Raw genomic sequence first — 26,959 nt, 5'->3', positions numbered from 1 at the left:
CCTTGTGTTTAATATAGGAAGGAAGAGAAACCAGAATGGACACAGGATGCCTCGTCTGAACAATCAAGAAGGCTCTGTTACACATACTTGATCCGCTGGCGCTAAATACGTCTCATGTTCTATAAATGTCAAAATATGTACAAATCCTGTAAATAACCTGTTTATTTTTTTATAGAAAGCCACAACAGAAAATGATTAGAACATTTACATCCACACAATCAGCAAATTCTCCAAATTCATGTTTTAAAAATAGTTTGGAGTGTGAATCAGAGGAGGGCCTCGAGGAGGGGGATCATTCTGTGAACAGTTCACTTTTATAATAACTCGAGACCGCTCGCAGCTGTGCTCTTCTCAGACGTACGCATTTTTATCAAACTGTTTGGAAGGGTTTGTGGTTTTAAAATCTCCTTCTGCGCCATGATACTTTGTCCGAGAAGACAGGACGGACGTGGCCCCGTTGTAGGAGTATCCCATCCTGCAAGGCAAAACGTAGTCTGGTAGATCCTCATGTACACAGAGAGCAGAAACCGTCACCCCCTGCTCCTGTCCAAGCAGTTTCAGACCTTCCCTGATGACTCTGAGTGGGCTTTCTCTCTTCCTCTCTCTCGCCGCCACTCCCCACCCACCCAACTTTCTCACTGTCATTTCTGAACAGTTCGTGCGAATTCAGCAGAAGAAACTCGTGGCTTGTTCATCTGCTCAGTTTTTCTTTTTTTTTTTTTTTTTTAAAGATTTTATTTATTTATTTGTCAGAGAGAGAGGGAGAGAGAGCGAGCAAGCACAGGCAGACAGAGTGGCAGGCAGAGGCAGAGGGAGAAGCAGGCTCCCTGCTGAGCAAGGAGCCCGATGTGGGACTGGATCCCAGGATGCTGGGATCATGACCTGAGCCGAAGGCAGCCGCTTAACCAACTGAGCCACCCAGGCGTCCCAGCTCAGGTCATGATCCCAGGGTCCTGGGATGGAGCCCTGCATCAGGCTCTATGCTCAGCAGGGAGACTGCTTCCCTCCCTTCCTCTCTCTCTGCCTGCCTCTCTGCCTGCTTGTGATCTCTGTCTGTCAAATAAATAAATAAAATCTTTAAAAAAAGAAAAAGAAAAAAAAAATCTTCCTGGACCCTGGGGATCGGAAGGACCTTCGTCAGGATTCTCTATGTGAAAGTGATGAGGCTTGTAATTATATATTAATTATAAATTATAGTATATATAATATATAAATTATAATTATATATCAATTATAAAAATGGTGACGTTTACTCAGGAAGCCCTATCGTTCTGCTCACAGAAACAGCTCTGGAGTATAAGAAGGATGAGCTCTGGGTTTTTTTGTTTTTTTAATTAACTTTAACTGTTCTATTCACTGTATTGATTTTATTTAATATTACCTTCACTATATGTCCCAAACTTTTACCAATCCTAGTTTTTGGACATCTCTGAGAATCGAGTGAACAGTCTCTAATTTGCGCCGCCTGTAGTGATTTAACAGGCCATCCTCGTCTCTTTTCCGTACCTGGGAGGTTTGTTGTTGTCAGATATTGAAAAGCAAAATATGACTCCGCCAATGATGCAGAGCGAGGCTCCCGCCCATCCGATAAACAGAGCAGCTCCTAATTCGTACCTGCGGGGGAGTGCGCACAGGTGTTACGGTGGACGAATTTGGGGCATAAACAGTATTTAAGACCAACGAGCCAAGATGGCCTAAATGCTTGTCGCAAACGTTTGCTACCGCAGCTTGCGCAGGAAGTGCTAACACCTTGTATCTGTGTAACACTTTAAACTTCCCTCGACGTGTTTTTCTAGCCACCTCTTGATTCTATCTTCCTGACTTCCCGAAAGGAAGAAGATCCCTGCAGGCAAAGCAGAAGCAAAGCCAGCTGAGGAGCCCAGGCCTCCCGGCTCAGCCGGTGCCTCCTCTCTGGGCCCGTCTGAAGCTCACAGAATGTTCCATCTATCTGGTCCGCTGCGCAGTGTAAATTATTTTGCAGAGTCCGGTCAGAAAACGGTGGGTTCCTTTTGCTTTCAGTTTAATTCAATTTAATAAACATTTCTTTGCAAATCATGTACGAGGTGTTGAAGGATGGCAGAATATGCCACCCCCAAACAGGCCACTGGGGCATGAGGGTTATGTTGAGCTGAAGGCAGCAGCAGAGAAGCAGATACCAGAAAAGCTCTCCGCCCCTTCCCATTTGTCTTAAACCGGGACATCGATTTGTGAAGATGTCCCTCCCAGCCCCCCTACCCTGCCTAGCAGGAAGGACAGAGGTTAATCACCAGAGACAACAGTACAACCCAGGGGGGCACACAAAGACACCAGGGGGATCTTCATAACAAACTCGACTGACCAGCCGTATCTTCCCTTAGTTCCCCCATAGGTCTGCCTTCCCGGTCTGCTGCCCCAGAAGATCAAAGTCCTTTTCTCTGGTCTTGTCACCTCTCTCTGAGCTTACTGTTCTTTTATTTAGATGCCATATAAGCCCAAGTTCTAACCAGCCCTTTGAGTTACTCATCACTGAGTACTTCTACATGTCTCCATGATGCACGTGTTAAACAACTCTATTTTTCTCCGGTCAATCTGTCTTTTGTCAGTCCAATTTATAGGGCCCAGGTGAGAACCCAGGAGAGTAGAGGGCGGAGAAAGTTAAGTTCTTCCTCTACGGAGCCCATACAAAGTCAGTGCTAGATACAGAACTATCTTACTTATCACCACAATCTGGTGAGAGATAAATACAAAATAACATCATTTAGCGAAAGATGGCCATCTGGCTAGCCACAGCACTCTGCTGATGCCTCAAGCAGATGCAAAGATCCACCAGATACACAAGTCAGCTCCTGCACTGGGCAGGTCCCCACACAAAGACACAAATGATGCTATGGAGAACAATAAAGGAAATCACTTTCTGCTGTGGAGGACTAGAAGAAATCCTTTTAGGGGAGGAGCACTCACCCAGAAAAACAAATAAGGATTGACAAAAGTATACCAAAGTGTTAGGGCTGTGTGTTTTCATGTTTGCCTATTCTTATTCTGAAGAGTAGGGATTTTTTTAAATAAAGAAGTGATTCTCAAGTTTTTTTGGCCCGTAGATTTCTATCTCAAGGCAACGACCGATGGACGCTACCCCCAACCTAATGGGGATAAAATGAAGTGGAGACCCCAAGTGGAAGGGGTCTCTGTTGGTCATGCAGAAGAGCTGAGACAGGAAAGTCAGAAGTGAGGGTGACAAGGGCCAAGGCAGGCTCCCTCCACAGCCTGTCCCCTAAGCTAGGCGCAGCAGGTCAGGCTTAGGGCTCAAGGCCATACTGCGCCATTGAGAGCAGGAGGCACGTCCTGCCTGGGCCCATCCTGAGTTTTGCCTCGTCTATTTCTACATGCCGTGTCACTGGCCTGAGCTCCTGGCCGGGCAGGGGTAGGCTCTCTGGTGTGAGTCACAGCAGTGACGGAAGGTGGCCCCGACTGCCAGCTGGGAGAAGTTAGGAGCAACACCCACAGAAGATTAGGGATGTTGGGTCTACTTGCTCATCTGCACATCTGGCTACAGTGGCATTTTCACAGCCTGCATTTGCTTCCCGGGGTCCCTTCTTTTCTCACTCTTGTGTTGCCTTTTCTGGGAAACCCAGGGGGTCACTGGAGTAAGGAAGAGCCTCAGCAGAACAACCAGGGGGGAAGACCTCACCCTGTAGTAGAGCACTAACTATGTTCTGGAAACCAAGAAATTCTCCATTTCCCAGGAACAGAAGATTGCTGTAAAGGGGAACAAAACACCCTCAAACTGCACCCAAAAACTGGCCCCAAAGGACTCAGATGCACTGATGAAAAGAGCTGGCCAGACCAAGAGCGTGAAATCCACGGTTCTGTGAAAGATGCCTTCATTAAACGATATCCTGAATTTCCACAATCAGCTCTTTAATGATGTTTGAACACAATCATGCACATAAAAAAAGAAGAGTGCCTCCCAGGTTGTTAAGTGCAGGTCACCCAACCTCTTTAAAACATCTAAAAGTCCTAGGGAGTCCAGATGGCACAGTCGGTCGAGTGTCCGACTCTTGGTTTCCGCACAGGTCACGAGACTGAGCCCACATCAGGCTCTGTGCTCAAAGTGGAGTCTGCTTGAGATTCTTTCCCTCTCCCACTCACTTCCTTCCATGTGTGTGCACACTCTCTCTCAAATAAGTAAAGTCTTAAAATGAAGAAACAAACAAAATTTTGCAAGTCCTACGGTAGTAAGCTGGTACCAAACGCCCCCTGTCATGCCGTCACTGCAAAAACAGTAACAAGTGAGCACACTGAACATTTCTACTTGGAGGACATTATCATGGGGTTACTGTTTAATGATACTTTCTACTTTCCTCTCTTTTTTGTCCTCCTAGAGTCAGTCAGTCTTCACTCCTGAAACTATCCCTTAATATTACTCTTTGTGCAACTACCCCCTGAAGCTACAGCCAGAGGTTTTTCTTAAAAAAAATATTTAGCTTTCTAAAATAGGATTCCAGGGCTGGCTACCACAACTGATTAAAAACAAGCTTCTAATTATTAATAATAGTCAATCATCAACGGCGATGGTGATAGAAATGATAAGCCATGGCTCAGCACTGTGAATTCACTCAAAGGAGCATGCAAACGTGTATACAGTGTTGTGACAAGTCAAAAGGTAAATTACTCAGGCGGGCCAAATGTCAGGACATGCCTTTATATTCATTTACACTCATCTGGAAACTTCCTGGGGAATCATGGGTTTGTCTTGGGTTAAAAACTGGCCCGTGTATTCCTATTTTTAAATATATTTTCATTTTTCGTTAAGTCTGTAAATATAGACCCTATTCCAAGAAAAATATCATTTCTACTTGAGTTCCTTGTGAGTTCTGTCAGAGACAAACAATAAATAGTACCAGCTCAGAGCGGAAGTCTCTAAGAGACTCCACGTCTACACCAACAATTTTTAACAAGCTGGCTTTTGTGACTTGGTCCTTTCTCTCGCAGAAATCTTTTCTTCCTTCTGTGGAAAGACACGTAGAGCTGACTAACTCAGCAAGAACTCAAATTCACACCTATCAGTGTGCGTGATCTGGCAAAAACTGGCTAGTATTACTGAAAGACGGGATTGAGGGAGAGCAATATAATATCCACTCAGATTCATTCCAGAGCATGCCTCCTTTGACACACACTGGGAAGCTTAGTCTCTGCCTAGAAATCTTTCTTCATTTTTTGGGGTAATGCTAAGAAGCTGACTTCGACACCTCAGAAGATCAGCAAATTTCAGGTGCTCTGTTGCATGTCTTTTTTTTTTTTTTTTTTAACCATACCCTCCTGGCCCCAGACCAGCTTCCCCACTCAGAGCATGCCCTCTTTATTGGGCTGTCACGATTGCCGATGTTTTCTTATTATTCTGGAAAGCTTTAAATCTGCTTAGCACCAGACAGATCCATGATTGTCAGGGAGAGGACAGAATTTCATTTCATGGATCAAAACATTGTTTTTAGAGTACCTCAAATAATCCACTCAGTTGATAGGACTACTCAAAAGCTGCCTGACTTCATGTCTGTCATTGTATGTAAATTTAGTAAATGGGGGAAAACTTTACTTCCATCTAGAGAAATGAAAACACAGATTAATTGCTTAAAAATTCCCCCAAAAAGAACCACAAAGATTGAACACATTCAAATGTCCTCCACGCTACTGGGTGAAATTATTCTCACCCACCTGGCTGTGTCTGGTAGCACACAGGGAGGCCTTAATTCGGATCATCTCATACTTCCAACTCGTATTTCAGCCCTGTAACCTTCATGGTAATCCAAAGGCACGGAATGGAGAACACCTCTTATTGGCATCTCCACTTTCCATCTTCCTTGCATCCAAACCCCTGTCATGACTTATCTGCCACCCCCAGGGTGCTCGTGTAGCCTACTGAGGTCAGCAGCACAGAAACGACATGTCAGGCATTGTGCTCATCCTATATGTCGAGGTGGATGAGAGAGAGAGACAGCTGTGCTCTCAAGGATCTCCGAGTCCCGCAGGGATAGGCAGATATTAAGCAAATAGCAGCAGCAGAGTGGAATGAAATTGAACAGCAGCATCAGAACATCATGCTTTTGCCCAGTAAACATTTGTTCTCCCAGATCCAGAGATATGGTTCAAGCCAACGCCCATAACAATAGCGACGATTAGCGTCAGCTCACTGTACTAGGATTTGTGTGTGTGTGTGTCAACATTTCGTTCTTCACATAATTACATCCGATCTTCACTCTAATCCTGAGAGAGAGGTATTGCTATCCGGTTCTACAAATGAGGAAACTGAAGCTCAGGGAGATGAAACCACATGCCTCGGGCCTCAGCTCAGTAAACAGTAAAACCAGGATTTAAAGCCCAAAATGTGATTCCAAACCTCAAGCCCTTCACCACCACTCCTTCTCCCCTTTACGTATACTTTAGCTAAATAAAAGTTTTTATCAATCTGAGAAAATACAATCAGTGCAAGGTACTTTTCTAGTTGTCATTCCAGAGAGGAGGGCGTTTTCTCTCTCCCCAGCTCACTGCCTTCTCCCTGGCTCACGAGCTCCAGGGTATGGAATTTCTTCTGAATTCCCCTCAGGCTATCTTCTCACCCCACACAAAAAGAGGTGAGTGTAGTAATGAAAATCAGGACGTGTTGGACTGGAAAATAAAAAGAAAACGCAGCGGCTCCAGCAAAACAAAAACTGGGTAGCGAATGAAGAAGAAAAAAAAGTCTCCTCCTTTAAGACCCCCAGAGGAGTGACGTGACCTTGCTGAAGGTCAAAGAGCTAGGGGCCAGGCCCTTGATATCTAAGACAGTGTGTTTCTTCAAACATATTGTCCTACTCCTCATTTTCACCAGGAGTGGTAGCAGCCAAAATAAATACTCCAGTTACTTGAAAATAACACACACACACTCTCTCTCTCCTTGCGTTTAAAGTTTAGAAAGTATACCATATATTATCAACGTAAATATTTTAAAATTGAATTCCATTGGCATGGTATTCTTTTAAAGATGACCACCTCGAGTAAACTTTCTTCAATTCAAAGGCTTATATAATCCAAGGTCTATATAAATACATGAATAGATTTTATATTAAAGAAGTATTCTAGAGATATGACCCCCCCACACACACACCCCCATTATTCCACACTCTACTTCTTGGGGCCAGCTACTGGGACAGGCTGTGGGGTGCCCACCCAGCCTGTGCATCTCCCCGCCTTGGGCCCAGTCTGGTTTCCCTTCCACAAACCCCTCAGAGAACAGTTCCCTCCCACGGCCTGCGAGATGCCACAGGATTCGTCACCCATGTCTTCCCAGGAGGCTTACAAAGTAGTAGCAGGTGCCTCCCAAATGCTGGCGAAAAATAGGAAGGGGTATGGGGCGCCTGGGTGGCTCAGTGGGTTAAGCCTCTGCCTTCAGCTCAGGTCATGATCCCAGGGTCCTGGGATCGAGCCCCGCATTGGGCTCTCTGCTCAGCAGGGAGCCTGCTTCCCTTCCTCTCTCTGCCTGCCTGTCTGCCTCCCTGTGATCTCTGTCTGTCAAATAAATAAATAAAATATTAAAAAAAAATAGGAAGGGGTAACTTAAATAATAAGCACCCACTAACACGGAAACTTCATGGCGAATCCTCATATTTAGGAAACACAAAATACCGATTTTTTTTTCTTGGATGCCAATTCTAAATTGTTCTTCTGTGGCCAGATTAAAACAGACAACATGCATTATCTTTCTCTGTGTTATGACTCACCAACAAGGTCATTCAGAATCCTACGAATGGCGTATATTAACAACGGGTAACACTTATTGGTGACATACCACATGCTGCTGTGGTGAATATGTTTCTTCCTCAATCCTCTTAGCATGGAGAAGCAGGAGGGAGTAGAGCTCTTAACCAGAAAGACAACTCCATCTCCCTAAAGATCCCAGAGGAGCAAGGATGAGGCCAGGAGCCGAGCAGAGGTCTAACTCTGCAAACTGCCTCTTCGCCTCTCTGCTGCCATTCCCCTCCAACGGCCTGTAACGTGCACAGGGAGTATCTTTACAGAAGTCCAATTCTTGCCAAGTATTCAGGGAAATTAAAAAAACAAAAAAAAAGTCCACAGTGTAACTTAATATAATATTAGCCAAGGTAACTTACAATCTAGAAGAAGTATCTCCTGTCTCCAAAGTTTCAAAAATCACTTCAAAAACAAATCTATTGGGATGCCTGGGTAGCTCAGTGGGTTAAGCATCTGCCTTCGGCTCAGGTCATGATCCCAGGGTTTTGGGATCGAGTCCCACATTGGGCTCCTTGCTCAGAGGGAAGCCTGCTTCTCCCTCTGTCTCTGCCTGTTGCTCCCCCTGCTTGTGCTCTCTCTCTCTCTGACAAATAAATAAATAAAATCTTTAAAAAACAAAACCCCCAAATCTATGGTTTGGCAATGTCCATGCCATTGAGCTCCATGCATATGGACAACGGGGGGGTCTACTGGGTTTTCTTTGATTTCAGGTGAGAAATGATGTATTGAGTCCTACTGCTCAAGCCAGTACAGTAACAAGTTTGCACACCAACCGCGAAGTCCACATAGCAGACATGGCAGAGGGGGCTGTGCTTCCAGACAGGAAATTCCTAAAACAATTGATGCTGCCTTGGGACCCCTGAGGGCACGGCCGGCGCCACTGAGCGCAGGTCAAGAATCCGTGTGTGCGCAGGTGGGTGTGTGTATTTGTTTGTGTTGAGAAAAAAATACACAGGTGAACTTGCAACAAAAAGCCTGGGTCAACAGGACACGTATCCCACATTTTACTCAGAATTGTCCATAGGCTGCCTGGAAGCAGTTTAGAATCAGCCGGGTGTTGGGGGAGAAGAATGCAGGACAGGTCTCATGAGGAGGGCCTCCAGAACGTCTGTGCATTGGACAGTTTCAAGCAGTTACATGTCTCTAACTCAATGCTATGACCAACGTGATCAGGAAGAAAGAAGCAATTATTCAACCCTTATTTCTTTTAAATGATTCCATGCTAGGTCCCCTTCCAAATGCCTTCTATCTGAGAGCCAAGCGTTACCACTTCAATGATATCATTTCAATGTCTCCAGCATTCCAAGACTCATCTCTCTGTGGCTGACCTCAACGTACTACATAAAGGAACGGCGACATTAAGGTACTCGGCCTAAGCATCAGTATCCTTAAAAATCAGAGTTAACATTTACTGAGTCCTTACTGTGTGCTGATGCACGGTTCTAAATCACTGAATATTTATTTATTATCCCCTCACTACAGACGAGGAACACAGGGCTCAGAAAAGATACGACCTTCTTCAAGGTTACATGACACATAAGCGGCAGAGCCGGGGTTTACTGCCAGGCAGCCAGGAGGATGGGATCCAGGTCCTCACTCTGAAACAGTATGTGTATACTGTCCCCATTCCCTTCAGCATAGCTCCACAAACGTACACAGTCTTTCTACTGCAGGAGAGATGCAGGCAGACAGACAGGCAGACAGAGAAGCATACACCACTGCCATCGGCCCATCCTTGCTGCAAATGTCATGGAGCGTGGGCTAGGCACAAGAGATTCCAAAATCAGCAAGATGTGGTCTCTGCTTGGAGATGCCACTGGTCTGGTCAGAGGGAGGAAGCAGCAAGTGCGTGCAACAAACAGAAGCATGCAGGGGGGCACCTCCCCAGGATACAGGTCCTGCAGGATAAGCAGGAGTTAGCCAGTATATGAGATGGAGAGGGTAGGGGGCTGGGCGCAGAAAGCAGTCACCCAAAAGCACAGCAAGCTGGCAGGAATTGTGACTTTAGGTGCAGGTTGGTAAAAACAAAACACATTTGGTTTCCAAGTGTATTTTTAAGTCATGCTAGCCTACCAAAAGCATCAGAGCCATTGTGGTGATCTGAAGCGGCCTGGGCTCCTACTGAACGCAGTGAAGGCACGGAATTGCCCTTCTTAATATGTAACCGCTGAATTGTTTCTGTTCTTGGTATCTGACAGATCTGTGGAACCCCTTGTCCGAATCCGTGAGCTGCTTACCAATATTAATCCACTCTCCAGATAATTTCATGAGTGGAGTATGCTTAAATAAACAAACATCCATAATTCATTAAGTTATAATGAGGACAAAAGAGAGAAGTCAAATATCTTGGCAAGGTCACGTAGTGAGATCGATATTCTTTTGAAACTCACCCAGGAAAATGTGTAATTTAGAGAGGGATTCCTTGAATTATCCATTGTTCGTTGAACTGGACAGATAACAAGAAGTAGAGAATTTATCAGAGCGTAGACAGCTGTTTATTTCTAACTACTAAATAACCACAGTGGTGAAAAGCCTTGACCTGAGTAAAGCTTAAGCCCTAAGAAACTAAGGTAGAAACTTAATGTATGCCAAGAGTGAGTGCAAGGGATAAATACATCTATGGTTTTAAATACTCTGAAAATAATAGGAAAGCCCGGAGGATAAGGCCCAAATGTGAGACTATCTGAGCCAAAATATTAACAATAAATCTTGTATACTAAAAGAGAATAAATCTAAGATTACAACGCCCTGTTTCCTCAATTAGGGCAATGGTTCAATGCTCCAACCTTGCACGGATTTGAAAAGAAGTTTCTTTGTGTCCATAAATTCTTTCTTGGAACAGTTTATTTAAGAAAACAAATCAAGACCTTTAGGAAGTTCGTGGTTTGGACGACAAAGTGGTGGTGGGTGGTGGGTGATTTAAATTTCATCCCCCTGGTAGGATGGATCATGCTGGGGGTACCACTTACCATAACCTTGCAGGAAGGTAGACTTTTTTTGGATTTGATAGGCTTTATTTTAATAAAAAGGAGGAAGTTGGTTTGAAATAGCCCGAAGGGGAGAGTTGGGAAATCGTTTTCAAGGCTTTGTGGGAGCCCATCCTGCTGTCATGAAACATAATCAGAACTTGAATGAGAGCAAAGAAGCAAAACGAAAGGGGGAAAATGGGGAAATAGCAGAACATGACCGCAGTCAGTTGTAACTGTTTAAGGAACTGCCATTGTGTCAAGTGTCGTAGCCTGGGAGGAAGAACTTCCCAACGAGGACGGGTTTGGGAAACAGAGCCACAGAGCAGACAGCAGGATGCGGGAGGCATGGCTATGGCTTTGATCTTTCCTCCAGCTACACTTGAAGCCACTCATTTTCTCTCATCAGTATGATGAGAGAAATGCCTGCTGAGTTCCTCGCACTCAGTAGGAATGGAGTAGGAACTTCATTGATGAGCTTAGGTATGTGTTTCTAACTAGACCGCCAAGGTGGACCTTACATAGGGATGTCCTGGAAATCCAGAGGATTCAATTAATATAGCACAGCATCCTAAGGAAAACAAAACAACAACACAACCAGGTTCTGAGCTCAGACCATTTTCCAGTGCATTTTAGGGGGCAGGTGTGGGACGGCTACGATTTGCTCACCGGAGATGGAAACTAGAGCCCATGGCCTTGCTGAAGACCAAACACACACGCTCATCTGTGCCTCAGCCATGCCTTCCAGGGCTGCATGGGGAGCGGTCACTTGGAGGTAACTGGTTTTAGGAAGAAGGGTATGAGATAAGGATGGGAAGAGGAGAGTGAGCGTGCCTGCCTTCTTGCTCTCCTCTCTCCTCTCCACCGTGGGGGGCACAACGGCAAGCTTTCCCACTGATCCTGAAAGGACCAGCTCTACAGATAAGAATTTCACTTACCAGGCATGGTGCTAGGCAAATAAAGACAGTGATGGGATACGTGTTTTCTGACCTCAAGGAACTTACTCTCGTCAAAGAAAGTCAGAACCTTCCTGCAGTCGTATTCTCCAAATCCACCTGGGGCTGCCCTGCCTTTAGCCTCAATTCTCCAGCACATCCCTAAGTTCGTGCACAAACTAAGTCACCAGCCCCAGGGACGAAATTCTAGCAAATGCCAGCCGAGGCCAAATCAAAATCTTGCTTTTAAAATTCTACTTTAAGAATTTCATGCGGACAGCCAAGGAAACAGTCAACAAAACCAAAAGACAACTGACAGAATGGGAGAAGACACTTGCAAATGACATATCAGATAAAGGGCTAGTATCCAAAACCTATAAAGAACTTATCAAACTCAACACCCGAAGAACAAAAACTCCAATCAAGAAATGGGCAGAAGATATGAACAGACATTTCTGCAAAGAAGACATCCACATGGCCAACAGACACATGAAAAAGCGCTCCACGTCACTCGGCATCAGGGAAATACAAATCAAAACCACAATGAGATATCACCTCACACCAGTCAGAATGGCTAAAATTAACAAGTCAGGAAACAACAATTGTTGGAAAAGATGCTGAGAAAGGAGAACCCTCCTGCACTGTTGGTGGGAATGCAAGCTGGTGCAACTACTCTGGAAAACAGCACGGAGGTTCCTCAAAAAGTTGAAAATAGAGCTACCCTATGACCTGGGAATCGCACCACGGGGTATTTACCCCAAAGATACAAATGTAGTGATCCGAAGGGGCACATGCACCCGAATGTTTATAGCAGCAATGTCCACAACAGCCACACTATGGAAAGAGCCTAGATGTCCATCAACTGATGAATGGATAAAGAAGATGTGGTATATATATACAATGGAATACTATGCAGCCATCAAAAGAAATGAAATCTTGCCATTTGCAACGATGTGGATGGAACTAGATGGTGTTATGCTGAGCGAAATAAGTCTATCAGAGAAAGATAATTATCATATGATCTCCCTGATATAAGGAATTTGAGAGGCAGGGTGGAGGGTTGTGGGGGGTAGGGAAGGAAAAAATGAAAGAAGATGGGATCGGGAGGGAGACAAACCATAAGAGACTCTTAATGTCACAAAACAAACTGAGGGTTGCTGGGAGGTAGGGGGTTAGGGAGTGAGGGGTGGGGTTATGGACTTTGGGGAGGGTATGTGCTATCGTGAGTGCTGTGAAGTGTGTAAACCTGGCGATTCACAGACCTGTACCTCTGGGGAAAATAATACATTATATGTTCATAAAAATAACTAATTAAAAAAAAAAGAATTTCGTGTGGAGAGCCAATTTCTAGCTTCTTAATCTTTCTAGTTTTCAACTCTCTTTCCTCTACTAAAGCTGTTGCTAAGAGGAAAACACATGAAGCCAAGAGGGTTGATTTGCTGACTTTTAGAGAAAGGAGTTTGTTTCAGTGACGCCTGTGAATTCCTGAAGACGTCACCTGCCCTTTATGCCTCTTTTCTCCCACGATGGGTAATCAGAATCTGGTCACATTTACAGTTCTCAGGGCTTGGCAATTCCTTCACGTGAATGGACTGGCTGCCTTGGCGCGAGGCACCGTCGGAGATGCAGACGTGAGCGAGCTCTTGTCTCAAGGAGCTAACGTGTTCTCAATATGCAGCGTTGTAATTAGTAAAGTTTATATTTTCTCTCAGTGTGTTGTGTGAAGGGGCTGTTATTTGTAAATATTACCGTTTTATAAGCCCCGTTGCTTTTCAAAAAGCGCCTCGCTCTTGTGTTTTTAATTACGTGAGGTAAATTGCCAAGGGCAGGTGTTATATTTTTAAGTCACTTCAGAAAAGAGCTAATCGAAGCATCTATAAAGATAAGCCACATCTTAAATACTACACATAATTTTAAAAGCAATCTTAATAATAGCTAACGCAATACAGGAATAGGGTGCACAGGCTTTCCTGTGTTCTAATCAGTTCTAAGCATGTATATATACACACTCTCCAAATTCCCACATTAACTCTACGAGCAGAGTGCCATTATTATCCTGAGTTTACGGGTGAGCATGTAGACAGAACAGGCCCAGGTAGAGAGAGCCATGCCGACAGATTATTACAGGGAATGGGATAGTTCAATGTTGCACCAAGAATGTGGAAATGAAGAAAACATCTCAGAGGCCATAATCACTGAACTGAGTTTAACCAAAATCTAAAAGAAAATCAGAAATTCCGATGGCACAAAACTGAATTAGGTGACTGAGTATATAGCAAGTACTGGAAAAAAAAAAATCACACAAAGGACAGGCTTAAATTACAGGGTATATATGAATTAGCCTTGACCTTCTGAGAAAGGACGAAAATGATTTTTAAGATTCTGAAAAAGACATCCTTAATTATTGTCAGGAAAATAAAGAGAGCAATTAGAACGGTTAATCCATAAACGTGAGCAATGTCTTTAATACAGTAAATCATGAGAAATACTGTTTTGTTATATATTTAGGATACCAAAGCCTGAAATAAAAATGTATCATTCGAGGAAAATTATATTTCATTTAAATATCATTAACATGCTTCCTATCTCCAGGAGCATGGTCTCAGTTTTCATCTCAATGTCTGGTATCATGCACACCTGTACAAATCTCATTATCAAACATTAGTTAGGAGAAAATTTATTTTTTTCCAACCCATTTTCCAACATAGGCAAGAGAGTAAAAATTATACTGGGGTCTAAAACAGCTATTTTGTTTCCCATTTAATAAAATTTAAAATAGTTATTAAAATCATACAAAAGAAACTCCCATGATGAGGGGCGCCTGGGTGGCTCAGTGGATTAAGCCGCTGCCTTCGGCTCGGGTCGTGGTCTCAGGGTCCTGGGATCGAGCCCCGCATCGGGCTCTCTGCTCCGCAGGGAGCCTGCTTCCTCCTCTCTCTCTGCCTGCCTCTCTGCCTGCCTCTCTGCCTACTTGTGATCTCTCTCTCTGTCAAATAAATAAACAAAATCTTTAAAAAAAAAAAAAAGAAAGAAACTCCCATGATGAAAAAAATATGTATAGGATACGGTCACCTAAACTATGAAATCAAGTATTGTAAACCACGCGTCTTAGAGCAAGCATGCCTGGTCTGACTCCTAGCCCAATCAGACAGTACTGGTTTAGTCCAGGTTCCCTTGTACACATTAACTGCACACATCCATTTTCAAAAAGGTCGTACCAAGAGAACCTACTTTATAAGGTTGTTGCAAGGATAAAATAAAAGAATATTTGCAATGCTCTGCTTGGTGCATGGTAGGGGCTCAACAAAAATTAGCGACTATTTTCATGCTATTTCATTATCTAAGCACCTGTTATTTATGAAGAAAAGACACTAAAGACAGAACTAACAAATCAATTCCCTGAAATTCTGAAACCCACCAGAAAAAGGGAATGCACACCTAGCCAGCAATTTTAGTAACTTTTTTGGAAAATTCAGTAACACTTGACCTGAAGCCTGAAAGGATCACCAGCCCAGCGGCTAACTATCCACATGCATACAGATGCGGCTTTCTACAGGGCTATGTGGACATATTCTCGTGGGAGACAAAATATTGCATATATCATTGTTTCTAATTTGGTATCCCTGGGGTTTTCCCAAGGCAAAGAAATAAGCCTAGGGAAACTATAAAAACCAATAGCCCATAGTTAAAAACCAACCTCCTCCAACAAACTCATCTGTAAATGCCGAACCATTCACCTGCAACCCAGACCGGTCACAGCTGGGTGGTGTCTGCACCATTGCGGGAGCGTTTTTTTTTTAAACCCTGCATCATGTACATTTTTTTAAAATAAAGGCTGATTAATTACAGCTCATCAAGGAGCTAGTTTAAAAGGCTAAGTAAAAATGAAAAAAAATGATACTTCCGTCACAGACCCCTAATCTTCAGGAGCGTGGTCGCGGTTTCCAGATCAGCATCCGAAACCACGATGGCCCCTGGCCCAGATGCCAGCAGCCGTCAGCTATCAATCGGCATGGCTATCGGTCAAAGCCAGCTCTTCATTTCCTGTGATCACACAACATCATTCTTTCCTTCCCTGCCCCCACATCTCTTCCACTTTCGCTCTACTTGACCCCAAATGAATGATGTCCAGGGGATGACATTTAGAATTTTAAATCCTATGCCTCGAGCTTTTTAGAGACAAGACACGACGTGACACCCACGCAGTGATTAAATGCATCTTTTGCCAATGCAGCACAGAACGTGTTTACTCTTGAAATGATGTCATCGAACACTGCTGATCAGCCTGTCTCACTTTCATGCGCCATGTAATTTATGTAACTTAATTTAGATTAATCTGCGTACATTTCCTGTAAGCTAGAAACAGACAGACTGAGAAGAGTACTTACTTCTGCTCAACATAGAGAGGATCAAAGAATTCCGTTGTGATTTTGTTTGCATACAGGGAACAACCAGTCATTGAGCACAACCCTACAAAGAAGGGAAGAATCGTGGTTAGTGTCCTTTCATTAACATCGTGAAGTACCTTGTTTGGGAGAAAGTTACTATTTACCTGACAGTATGAATACAATCCCAGCCAAACAAGCAATCTTAGCTTTGGCTTTATCTGAGCCTCCGACTTTGGTACACTTCATTCCAAACAGGGCAAATATGGAACCAAAAAAGCCCAGGCTGACAGCAGCAATCATAAGTCCTCTACATGCCTGGATATAACCTGCAATTAGAATAGGTCATCTCCATTAACAGAAAACATGTGGCTGTCCAGGGAGAAATCCCCATTTTGCACTGTTCTTCTGAGTGATCGCTCTGTTTTCTGAAAAACAAAAACAAAAACAAAAACAAAAACACCATCATCATAAAACAAGCAAACTAGGAAAGCACACTTCAGGATCAGGGTGTGCATAGTCCTCAGGACAGAGCTCAGGATAGAGCCCCTGAGCATTGGTATTCCCACATTCACAGGTGAGGACACGGAGGCATCAGAGGTTATAGGATACGCCGGATATGAGTCAGTAAGAGACTAAAACAGATTCCACCCTGATATGACTACAAAATCCTTCTTCAGGGGCGCCAGGGTGGCTCAGTGGGTTAAAGCCTCTGCCTTCAGCTCTGGTCATGATCCCAGAGTCCTGGGATCGAGCCCCGCATCGGGCTCTCTGCTCCGCGGGGAGCCTGCTTCCTCCTCTCTCTCTGCCTGCTTCTCTGCCTAGTTGTGATTTCTCTCTGTCAAATAAATAAAATATTTAAAAAAAAAATTCTTCTTCATAAGAAACATCGTCTGTCACTATCTCAACCCTCCTCCTCCTTTGCACGTTTGACCTTTGAGATGGATGTTTTCATGGTTTTGAGATTATAAAAATTTATAATTGGGCAGCATGGCATTCCGATATTAGTGGGAGCTCATAAATGAGACCAACTGGAATCCCATCCGAAACCATGATGAGTCTAAAGAAGTATTTTAATGACATTTTATTATTTTCAGGGCACACAGAGGAAAACCGGGTTTAGAAAAGCAGGATTGTTTTCTTACACTGTTGGTGGGAATGCAAGCTGGTACAGCCACTTTGGAAAAGTGTGGAGTTTCCTCAAAAGTTAAAAACAGAAAAAAAAAAAAAAAGGGTTAAAAACAGAGCCACCCTATGACCCAGCAATTGCACTACTGGGTATTTACCCCAAGATAGAGATATAGTGAAAAGAAGGGCCACATGTACCCCAATGTTCAATACGGGAATGTCCATGATAGCCAAACTGTGGAAAGAGACGAGATGCCCTTCGACAGATGAATGGATAAAGAAGATGTGGTCCATATACACAATGGAATATTACTCAGCCATCAGAAGGGATGAATACCCACCATTTGCATCGACATGAATGGAACTGGAGATTATGCTGGGTGAAGTAACTCAAGCAGAGAAAGACAATTATATGGTTTCACTTATTTGTGGAACGTAAGGAACAGCATGGAGGACATTAGGAGAAGGAAGGGAAAAATGAAGGAGGGGAGTCAAGAGGGGGAGATGAACCATGAGAGACTATGGGCTCTGGGAAACAGACTAAAGGTTTCAGAGAGGAGGGGGGTGGGAGGAGAGGTTGGCCCAGTGGTTGGTATTAAGGAGGGCATGGGTTGCATGGAGCACTGGGTGTTATACACAAATAATGAATCACGGAACATGTCATCAAAAATTAAAATTCTGCGCCTGGGTGGCTCAGTGGTTTAAGCCGCTGCCTTCGGCTCAGGTCATGATCTCAGGGTCCTGGGATCGAGTCCCGCATCGGGCTCTCTGCTCGGCGGGGAGCCTGCTTCCCTCTCACTCTCTCTGCCTGCCTCTCTGCCTACTTGTGATCTCTCTCTGTCAAATAAATAAATAAAATCTTTAAAAAAAAATTAATGATGTACTGTATGGTGAATAACATAACATAATAAAAATTTTTTAAAATTTTTTTAAAAAGCATGTCCATCAACAGATGAATGGATAAAGAAGATGTGGTATATATACACAATGGAATACTATGCAGCCATCAAAAGAAATGAAATCATGCCATTTGCGACGACGTGGATGGAACTAGAGCGTATCATGCTTAGTGAAATAAGTCAATCGGAGAAAGACAACTATCATATGATCTCCCTGATATGAGGACATGGAGAAGCAACATGGGGGGGTAGGGGGATAGGAGAAGAATCAATGAAACAAGATGGGATTGGGAGGGAGACAAACCATAAATGACTCTTAATCTCACAAAACAAACTGGGGGTTGTTGGGGGGAGGTGGGATTGGGAGAGGGGGAGCGGGCTATGGACATTGGGGAGGGGAGGCGAACCATAAGAGACTATGGACTCTGAAAAACAACCTGAGGGTTTTGAAGGGTCAGGGGTGGGAGGTTGGGGCAACCTGAGGGTTTTGAAGGGTCAGGGGTGGGAGGTTGGGGGAACAGGTGGTGGGTAATGGGGAGGGCACGTTTTGCATGGAGCACTGGGTGTTGTGCAAAAAGAATGAATACTGTTACGCTGAAAAAAAATAAATAAAATGGAAAAAATATATATATATAAAGTTAAAAATTTTTTTAAAAAGCAGAGTTGTTTACTAAAAGAATATTCCATCATTATGAAATTAACTATATACATATAAATGGATGCTTTCCAAGCCCCCCAAACCTCATTCTATTGGGTTGTCTGACCGTTTCCTGGCACCACCCATTTTCTTAACCACCTGTTCTTATTTGCAGAGCCAAGGTGGGGATCAACTTCGACATGGTTTTTGTCCAGACACTAACAAAATTTAAATTAACAGAATTTAAACCCATATATTTTAAGCACAGAAGGTCATTTTCATTTCAGCCTGAAACAGGGCCATATTTCAACCTGAAATAGCGATGGTGTATACCAGGTGTAAGTAAATGTTTATTGAGTAAATGAACATATGTGTACGTCAGGCTTATATATGGGATTGAGTTTTCTAATTTGAAAAGACTCATAAGTACAGCAAGTCATTTATTGGTAGTATCCAGGCAAAGCCTACGATAAGTAATAATTCTAAGACTACGGTAATTATAAATTCAAGAACTGAGGGGCGCCTGGGTGGTTCAGTGGGTTAAGCCTCTGCCTTTGGCTCAGGTCATGATCCCAGGGTCCTGGGATGGAGCCCCGCATTGGGTTCTCTGCTCGGCAGGGAGCCTGCCTCCCTCTCTCTCTCTGCCTGCCTCTCTGACTACTTGTGATCTCTCTCTCCTTGTCAAATAAATAAATAAAATCTTAAAAAAAAAATTCAAGAAATGAGGCTGACAGGTCACTTCCAGCCCACGTTGCTTTGAAATGAAATTTTAAGCCTCAATCCCATTGCTAGGATCTATTTTAAAGAGTACTCTGTTGAGTTAAAGCCTCTGCCTTCAGCTCAGGTCATGATCCCAGGGTCCTGGGATGGAGCCCCGCATTGCATCGGGCTCTCTGCTCAGCAGGGAGTCTGCTTCCCACCCTTCTCTCTCTGCCTGCCTCTCTGCCTACTTGTGATCTCTGTCTGTCAAATAAATAAAGAGTACTCTGAAGGTGCTCGGTTTAATTGCAACACATTTAGGCCTCCATGAGGGTAGACAGCAGTGACAATGTGCTATTTCATAACGTGAACTACTTCCACAGACAAAATAGTTCTGCTGGTAGTGAGGCAATCAAAAACAGCAAGACAAATGTATTATTAGCCCAACAGGACAAAGGAGGCTTATTTTGGTAGCAATAACCATGTTGCAAGGCTATCTGTGTCTCTGCTGCATACGACTGAGCCAGGTTGGTTTTTGTTTTTTGTTTTTTGTTTTTTTTTTTTTTCAAATTTCTACCCTTAGTCCCCCAGCCAGACCTGGGCGGGGCCGGGGGGGGGCGGGGGGAGACTGGGGAGTGGAGGGGCAGGCAGAAGCACAGATGGAGAGGAAGGCCCTTAGCCCCTCATAAGCCTGGAGAACATCTATCGGGATAACCACAACTGGCTCATTTACCACCAGATCTCCTGGGGCAGTGTGGCTCCATTTGTTTTTTTCAGAGATTTATTGCAATCTCTGGTTTAGAGGTATGTTAGCTGACTTGCTGCTGTCACGAAGCAGAGAAAACAGTCTGTATGAGAGGCAGCCTTTATAATATATGCATAAAAATTATCCTAGAAAACTTCATTTACTTTCGTAATCATACGGGCTTGATGAGGAGAAGCAGGAGCCTGGCAAAAAGCTATAGCCTACAATCTGATCATTTAGAACACGGGATGAGTTTTCCCAGATGTAGATGGGGGCAAGAATCTCAGGCTGGTGCATTCTATCCTTCATCTGACTTCATAGGAAAACACCATGAGTCTTTAAACTGTATTCAACCGTTTACTCCTAGTACTTCTTTCTGAGGTTTTCTTCCTGTTCTCCTGTCTCAGCCCTCAGGTCTGCAGCAGGACTGGTCTCCTGGCACAAGCAGAAGAGGAGAAATACTGTCCCTGATGGGCTTGGGTCCTTCCTCAGTAACCACCAGAAGAACCCTGACCTGGAGGGAAAGGTACCTGTCTCCAGCCTCCAGCAGCAGTGGGGAAACTGCTAATTTGCTGTATGAACAAAGGAAGGCACCTGACCATACAATCATTGGCTAGAGGGAACAAAGAGTAGGGACCGGGGTTCTCAGCAGGATAAAGACCACCCTGGCTGCTGGCTGTAGATGGAATCCAGGTGTTGGTAAGCCTGGGTTGTGTAAATTTGGGGCTACCGGTCCTTAAAACACCCACAGATGCAGGCCTCAGGTGAGTTCCAACAAACTCAAAAGAGTTTATCTTTTGCAAGGCTAACCTCTACAGCTTTGCTTATTAACAGTTCCAGAGGGCAAACCTTGTAAGTAAGTGAAGCGGTAGTAAAACCCAGTCAAGGAGGCCATTATTTTTGACAGGTCTAATTTACTGACACCTTTAATAGCTAATTAACACATTAAAGTGCTGAGGCATGAACATATTTACTTAGAAGTTCTCTGCCCTATAATTTATAGTTAACTCTCTTGGAAGAAATGGCAAACATTCCCACTCACACAAATAGATGGCAGGTACTAAAAACAACTTTGCTGAAAATGATTCTTAGATGAAGTTCACGTGGTGCTTTGAGGGGCATAGTGGCTGGAGATAAACAGAAATCACTAGCTTGTTTCACCGTGAAATTTTCAATTAGTAAAATACAGAGACTTGAAGTTAACGAATTCCGCTGGAGGAAACCTTCAAGGTGTCCCTTAAAAGTTAAGTGATTTCCAAATGATGTGTGCCTCATTTTCCATTTCAAACGAGCAAAAATGAAAACATCCACCTGGTGTAGCACTCTTGTGAGTTGGTAGAGAGAGGGGAGAAAAAAGAATGTGCTTTTCTTATGTGGGTAGCTTGGTGTGGCTTTTGCAAATCCTCCAAAGGAGAGTGGAATGGGAGGGAGGCATGAAGCCTGGGGCTCAGCTCTGGATCTTCTACTTATTCACCTTCTGTGCGTCTTGATTACAAGACCTTATCTCTCTGGAGCCTCAGTGTTCTCATCTGTAAAACAGGGTTAAGAGCACTTCCTTCGCAAGACGAACGGTACAGGGGCGCCTGGGTGGCTCAGTGGATTAAGCCGCTACCTTCGGCTCGGGTTATGATCTCAGGGTCCTGGGATCGAGCCCCGCATCGGGCTCTCTGCTCCACGGGGAGCCTGCTTCCTCCTCTCTCTCTGCCTGCCTCTCTGCCTGCTTGTGATCTCTCTCTCTGTCAAATAAATAAATAAAAATCTTTAAAAAAAAAAAATAGCAGAAAAAAAAAGACGAACGGTACAAACAGCGTCCGGTGAGTTTTAAGAAACTCACCAAAGTTTCCCTTCCATCGTACTAAGATGGATTCTAACCAGAACTTGGAGTTGGCGTCTTAACGTAAAATTAAATCTATACATGTAGCTTTTCTTGGTTTCATTTTCCTTACAGGGATGATACCGGGAAAAATGTCACCATCGTCTATACCCAAGAAGCTCCTTCTTCCACCTAAGACTAGAGAGAGTTGTGGGCCTTCTCTTTTCCTTCCTGGATTCTTTTTTCAATCTAGAGCCTCTGCCTGGTTTAAGGGGAGGACCGGCTTGCTCAGGCCTGTGGTCACCAAGGCCTACCGTAATGCAGCCTTCTCTGCCCCTTCAAAGGAGTGTCAGGGAGTCCAATGGGCCGTGTGATGTTGGCTTGACCTCTCAGAACCAGCCTCCACCAGGTGCAGCTGTCCTGGGGAATACAGCAGACACCTTATGGAGGGGCCTGCTCTGGGAAGGTCAGCTTGTAGGATGGGGGGATCAACTCCTCTCTACGTGAAAACAAAGCTGTGTGATTAAACCCCCCAAGATATTATTCTGAGAGACACACAAAAGTAAGGCTTAACACTCGGGCAATGCTGTCTTAAGCCACAGAAGGCAGAGGTGGCAGGAAGAAATTTATAAATTTGATCATAGTACACATTTCAAAGTTTTGTATAAGAAATGGTGTCATAAATTTAAAGACAAGCAATGGGCTGAGATTGTAACGTATGTAACAAGTCAAGGACTGACCTCCAGAATTAAAAAAAAAAAAAAATCATTTATGGGCACTAGGCTGGCTCAGTCAGAAGACTCTTGGTCTGTGGGGCTGTGAGTTTGATCCCCATGCTGGGTATAGAGACTGTGTGGATAAAGAAATAAAGTTTAAAAAAACAATCATTGGGGTGCCTGGGTGGCTCAGTGGGTTAAAGCCTCTGCCTTCGGCTCAGGTCATGATCTCAGGATCCTGGGATCGAGCCCCGCATCAGGCTCCCGAGCCTGCTTCCTCCTCTCTCTCTGCCTGCCTCTCTGCCTACTTGTGATCTCTGTCTGTCAAATAAATAAATAAAATCTTTAAAAAAAATAAAAATAAAAAAACAATCATTTAGGGGTGCCTTGCTGGCTCCATTGGTAGAGCCTGCAACTCTTGACCTTGGCGTTGTATGTTGGAGTCCCACATAGGGTGTAAGAGATTACTTAAAAATAAAACCTTAGAAACAATCACTTCCCATGGAATGGGGTAAGATATTTGCAAATGACACTACAGACAAAGGGCTGATAACCAAGATCTATAAAGAACTCCTCAAACTCAACACACACAAAACAGATAATCACCTCAAAAAATGGGCAGAAGACATGAACAGACACTGCTCCAAAGAAGACATACAAATGGCTAATGGACACACGAAAAAATGTTCATCATCATTAGCCATCAGGGAGATTCAAATCAAAACTGCATTGAAATACCATCTTACACCAGTTAGAATGGCCAAAATGAACAAGACAGGAAACAACAAATGTTGGAGAGGATGTGGAGAAAGGGAACCCTCTTGCACTTGGTGGGAATGCAAGTTAGTGCAGCCACTTTGAAAAACAGTGTGGAGATTCCTTAAGAAATTAAAAATAGAACTACCCTATGACCCTGCAATTGCACTACTGGGTATTTACCCCAAAGATACAGATGTAATGAAAAGAAGGGCCACCTGTACCCCAATGTTCATAGCAGCAATGGCCACAATCACCAAACTGTGGAGAGAGCCAAGATGCCCTTCAATGGATGAATGAATAAGGCAGATATGGTCCATATATACAATGGAGTACTATGCCTCCATCAGAAAGGATGAATACCCAACTTTTGTATCAACATGGACGGGACTGGAGGAGATTATGCTAAGTGAATTAAGTCAAGCAGAGAAAGTCAATTATACGCTTCCACTTAATTGTGGAGCATAAGGAATAACACGGAGGACACTGGGAGATGCAGAGAAGTGAGATGGGGGAAATCGGAGGGGGAGATGAACCACAAGAGACTGTGGACTCTGAGAAACAAACTAAGGGTTTTAGAGGGGAGAGGGGTAGGGTGTTGGGTGAGCCTGGTGGTGGGTATTAAGGAGGGCACATATTGCATGGAGCACTGGGTGTGGTGCATAAACAATGAATTTTGAAACACTAAAAAGAAATAAAATAAAAATAAAATAAAAACAAAAAACCAATCATTTATATCAAGAGAAAACAAGAGACTGTAGGCATAAGATATAGACAGGCAATGTATGAAAGAGAAAGAAAGTGGTCAGTAAATACACGATAAAGTGGTAAAAATCATTGGCAAAAACTTGGAAAATACTGATGAAAATGATAACAGGATACTATGTCACCTATGATGGGGGATGAAAACTTAGTGGTGAGAATGCAGAGAAACAGGCATCCTCGTATGTTGTTGGTGGACTGCGATTTGGCGCTATAAACCGAACGTTAAAATGTATCATCTACCCGCTGACAGTATCATTTCTCAGCATCTACTTTACAGAAATCACAAGTGCACAAAGAGATGAATATGCAGATTTTCAGTGCAGCACCACCACCAACGACAAGCTGGAAAGGGCCCGTTGTCCGACAACGAGAAAGTAGTTCAGCAAACCAGTCTGTCCAGACTTAGGAACCGAATGCAGTTGTTAGAAAGAGTTACTTCTATATGTGCTGGCTGGGAAGGGTATGTTATTAATTTTAGAATACTGCAGAACAACAGGGAGTAGGAAGTCATTTGGGTTTTTTTAAAGTCATTTCCTAGACACGTTGAGCACACATGAAAGGCCATTTTGCAAGTTGGGTTGTACATTAATGTCACTCCTTTCTTTTCTCCAACCTCAACTCTCTCCAAAGCCTCATAAATGAGGGCTATGCCCGCCTCCCTCCTCACTACCCAACCTGCCCCCCAAGTCTCCATGCTAACTCCACTTCCATAAGGCGACAACTCCACCATTCTGCACCCGGCTGCTCTTCACGAAGCCTTTCTTCCTCACTCCTCTCTCTCTTGTCCCCCAGCTGTCTTATAGAAGGGATCAGATCTGGCACACTACCTCAGGTAACAGCACAGTTAACAGCAGAAGAATGCACTTAGGACAGTAACCACCAATCCCAAATTCCCGAACGTAAACCACAGAAACAAGAGCCTGCCCGTTCAAAGCATCTACCTGAATGTGTGCTCTACAGAGCACGGGAAATTCACCAGTACTTCTAGGGCATCAACAGTGTTCCAGCTACTTCCTTTTACACAACAGGACCAAGACCTAGGTGTCACCCATCTAAAACCAAGCACGTATGCCTGTAATATGGAGGATCCATCAAATACCACATTGAGCAACAGTTTGCTTTTCGTGGCAAACACTGTGTTAGGGGAATTAATTCTTGCCTTTTATTGAATCAGCTATGCAAATAAAAACCTGTCATGGAATAATAAAACAAAACATTTTTTTTTTTTTAAAGAAGGAAAGAAAACACCTCGAAACTAGAGATAATGCAAATGACTATCCTTCAATTTATGCCTGGATCTACAGAGTCCTGTCGAACCTACAACTTGAGCATGGTAACCGGGTTGACATCCGCTATTCTCTCAAAACTAAAACAGAGAGGAGCCTGGGTGGCTCAGTGGGTTAAGCCTCTGCCTTGGCTCAGGTCATGATCTAGGGTCCTGGGTTCAAGCCCCCCATCAGGCTCTCTGCTCAGCAGGGAGCCTGCTTCCCCCTCTCTGCCTGCGGCTCTGCCTACGGCTCTGCCTACTGGTGATCTATCTGCCAAATAAATAAAATCTTCAAGAAAATAAAAAATAAACTAAAACACCAATTTTCTACGTGACAATTTACCTGTTGCTCTAATGCCATACAATACAGAACACAACTAAAAACAAACGATCTACAAAAGAACCACAGGAGAGAGACCTGGAGAGCAGATGAGCGAGGCACCCACACAGACCTTGGCAGTCTCGGGCACCAGACTAGCCAGGATTCTCTACCCACTGCGGCACAGGCAAGGGCTATTTATTTGTAAATTTATTTACAAATTAAAATTAAATTTATTTGTAAAACTTGGAGGAAGCATTAAAGCCCAGGAGGACACATTTGTTGAAGCGTGGGATTGTTTTCTTTCTCCCTTGGGGAGGGGGGTGGGGAGAGGCGGGAACAGGTTGACACTCCCCGCAATATGTTTATTTCCCCCTTGCCTGTTTTTTAAAAGAACGGACAAAACGGTTAAAGGGAGTTGAGGACAAGCAAATTTGGCTTTGACATGTGGATGATAAACCACTTTAATCAGGATCCAGCTCTTTCGGGGAGTGCTGGGTGAAGGAGACCAGCGTCACTCCGTGTCCTAACAGTCCCCGAGAGATGGGGATCCCGCAACCGTGTCCTCGACTCTCGGGACTGCAAAGGTGCTTCCCTTCGCACCCCCCTCCCGACGCCCGAGTCGCCCACCCTGCCCCCCAGGTGTGTCCCCCTCTCCCGCCCCGGGGGTGCCGGGCTCGGGCAGGCGACCCCGCGGGGCACGCGTCCGGACACGGCGGCGACGGGCAAGGGGCTCTCCGCGGCTCCCTCAGGCTCTGGGGGTAAAGCGGGACCTGGCCTCGGAGGGAGTCCCGCCGGAGGGAGGGGTCAGGGGGCCAAGAGGGCGCCCCGCTGCCCCGCCGGGCAGGAGCGAGGGCCGGGGGCAGGGGCCGAGGGGATGCAGACCGTCCAGCGCCAGCATGGAGGGGAAGTCCTTGCAGTTGGAGACGCCCGTGGAGTCGGTAACGCACGTCTTCCACAGGTTGGCCCAATAGGTGGCGGTGGTGATGACTGTGCCGTCGATGGTGGACACCTTCCAGTAGTCGGTGGGCAGCGTGGAGGACACCAGCACCCAGCCGGAGATGGAAACCATGAAGGCGATGATCTCCGAGGCCGTGCTCGCCATGCCGCCCGCTGCAGCCGCGCTCGCGCTCCCGCTTCCACTGGGCGCCACGACCCCCCGCGC

At 44.6% G+C, this 26,959-nt stretch overlaps 1 protein-coding gene across 1 annotated transcript; it reads right to left on the bottom strand.

Moving 5' to 3' along the window:
* Window positions 1–144: 144 nt before the first annotated feature.
* On the bottom strand, window positions 145–26,959 carry CLDN10 (claudin 10). The gene is made up of 5 exons (XM_045978492.1): window positions 26,680–26,959; window positions 16,218–16,379; window positions 16,054–16,135; window positions 1,507–1,614; window positions 145–475 (listed from the first exon to the last, which is right to left on the bottom strand). Exons 1-5 carry the CDS (start codon window positions 26,897–26,899, stop codon window positions 352–354), a joined length of 696 nt encoding a protein of 231 aa, XP_045834448.1. The 5' UTR covers window positions 26,900–26,959; the 3' UTR covers window positions 145–351.

Source organism: Meles meles, chromosome 14 (assembly GCF_922984935.1).
Source record: "Meles meles chromosome 14, mMelMel3.1 paternal haplotype, whole genome shotgun sequence".
NCBI lineage: Eukaryota > Metazoa > Chordata > Mammalia > Carnivora > Mustelidae > Meles > Meles meles.
Note: the sequence above shows the minus strand (reverse complement) of the source record. Positions and strands in the feature narration are given on the sequence as shown.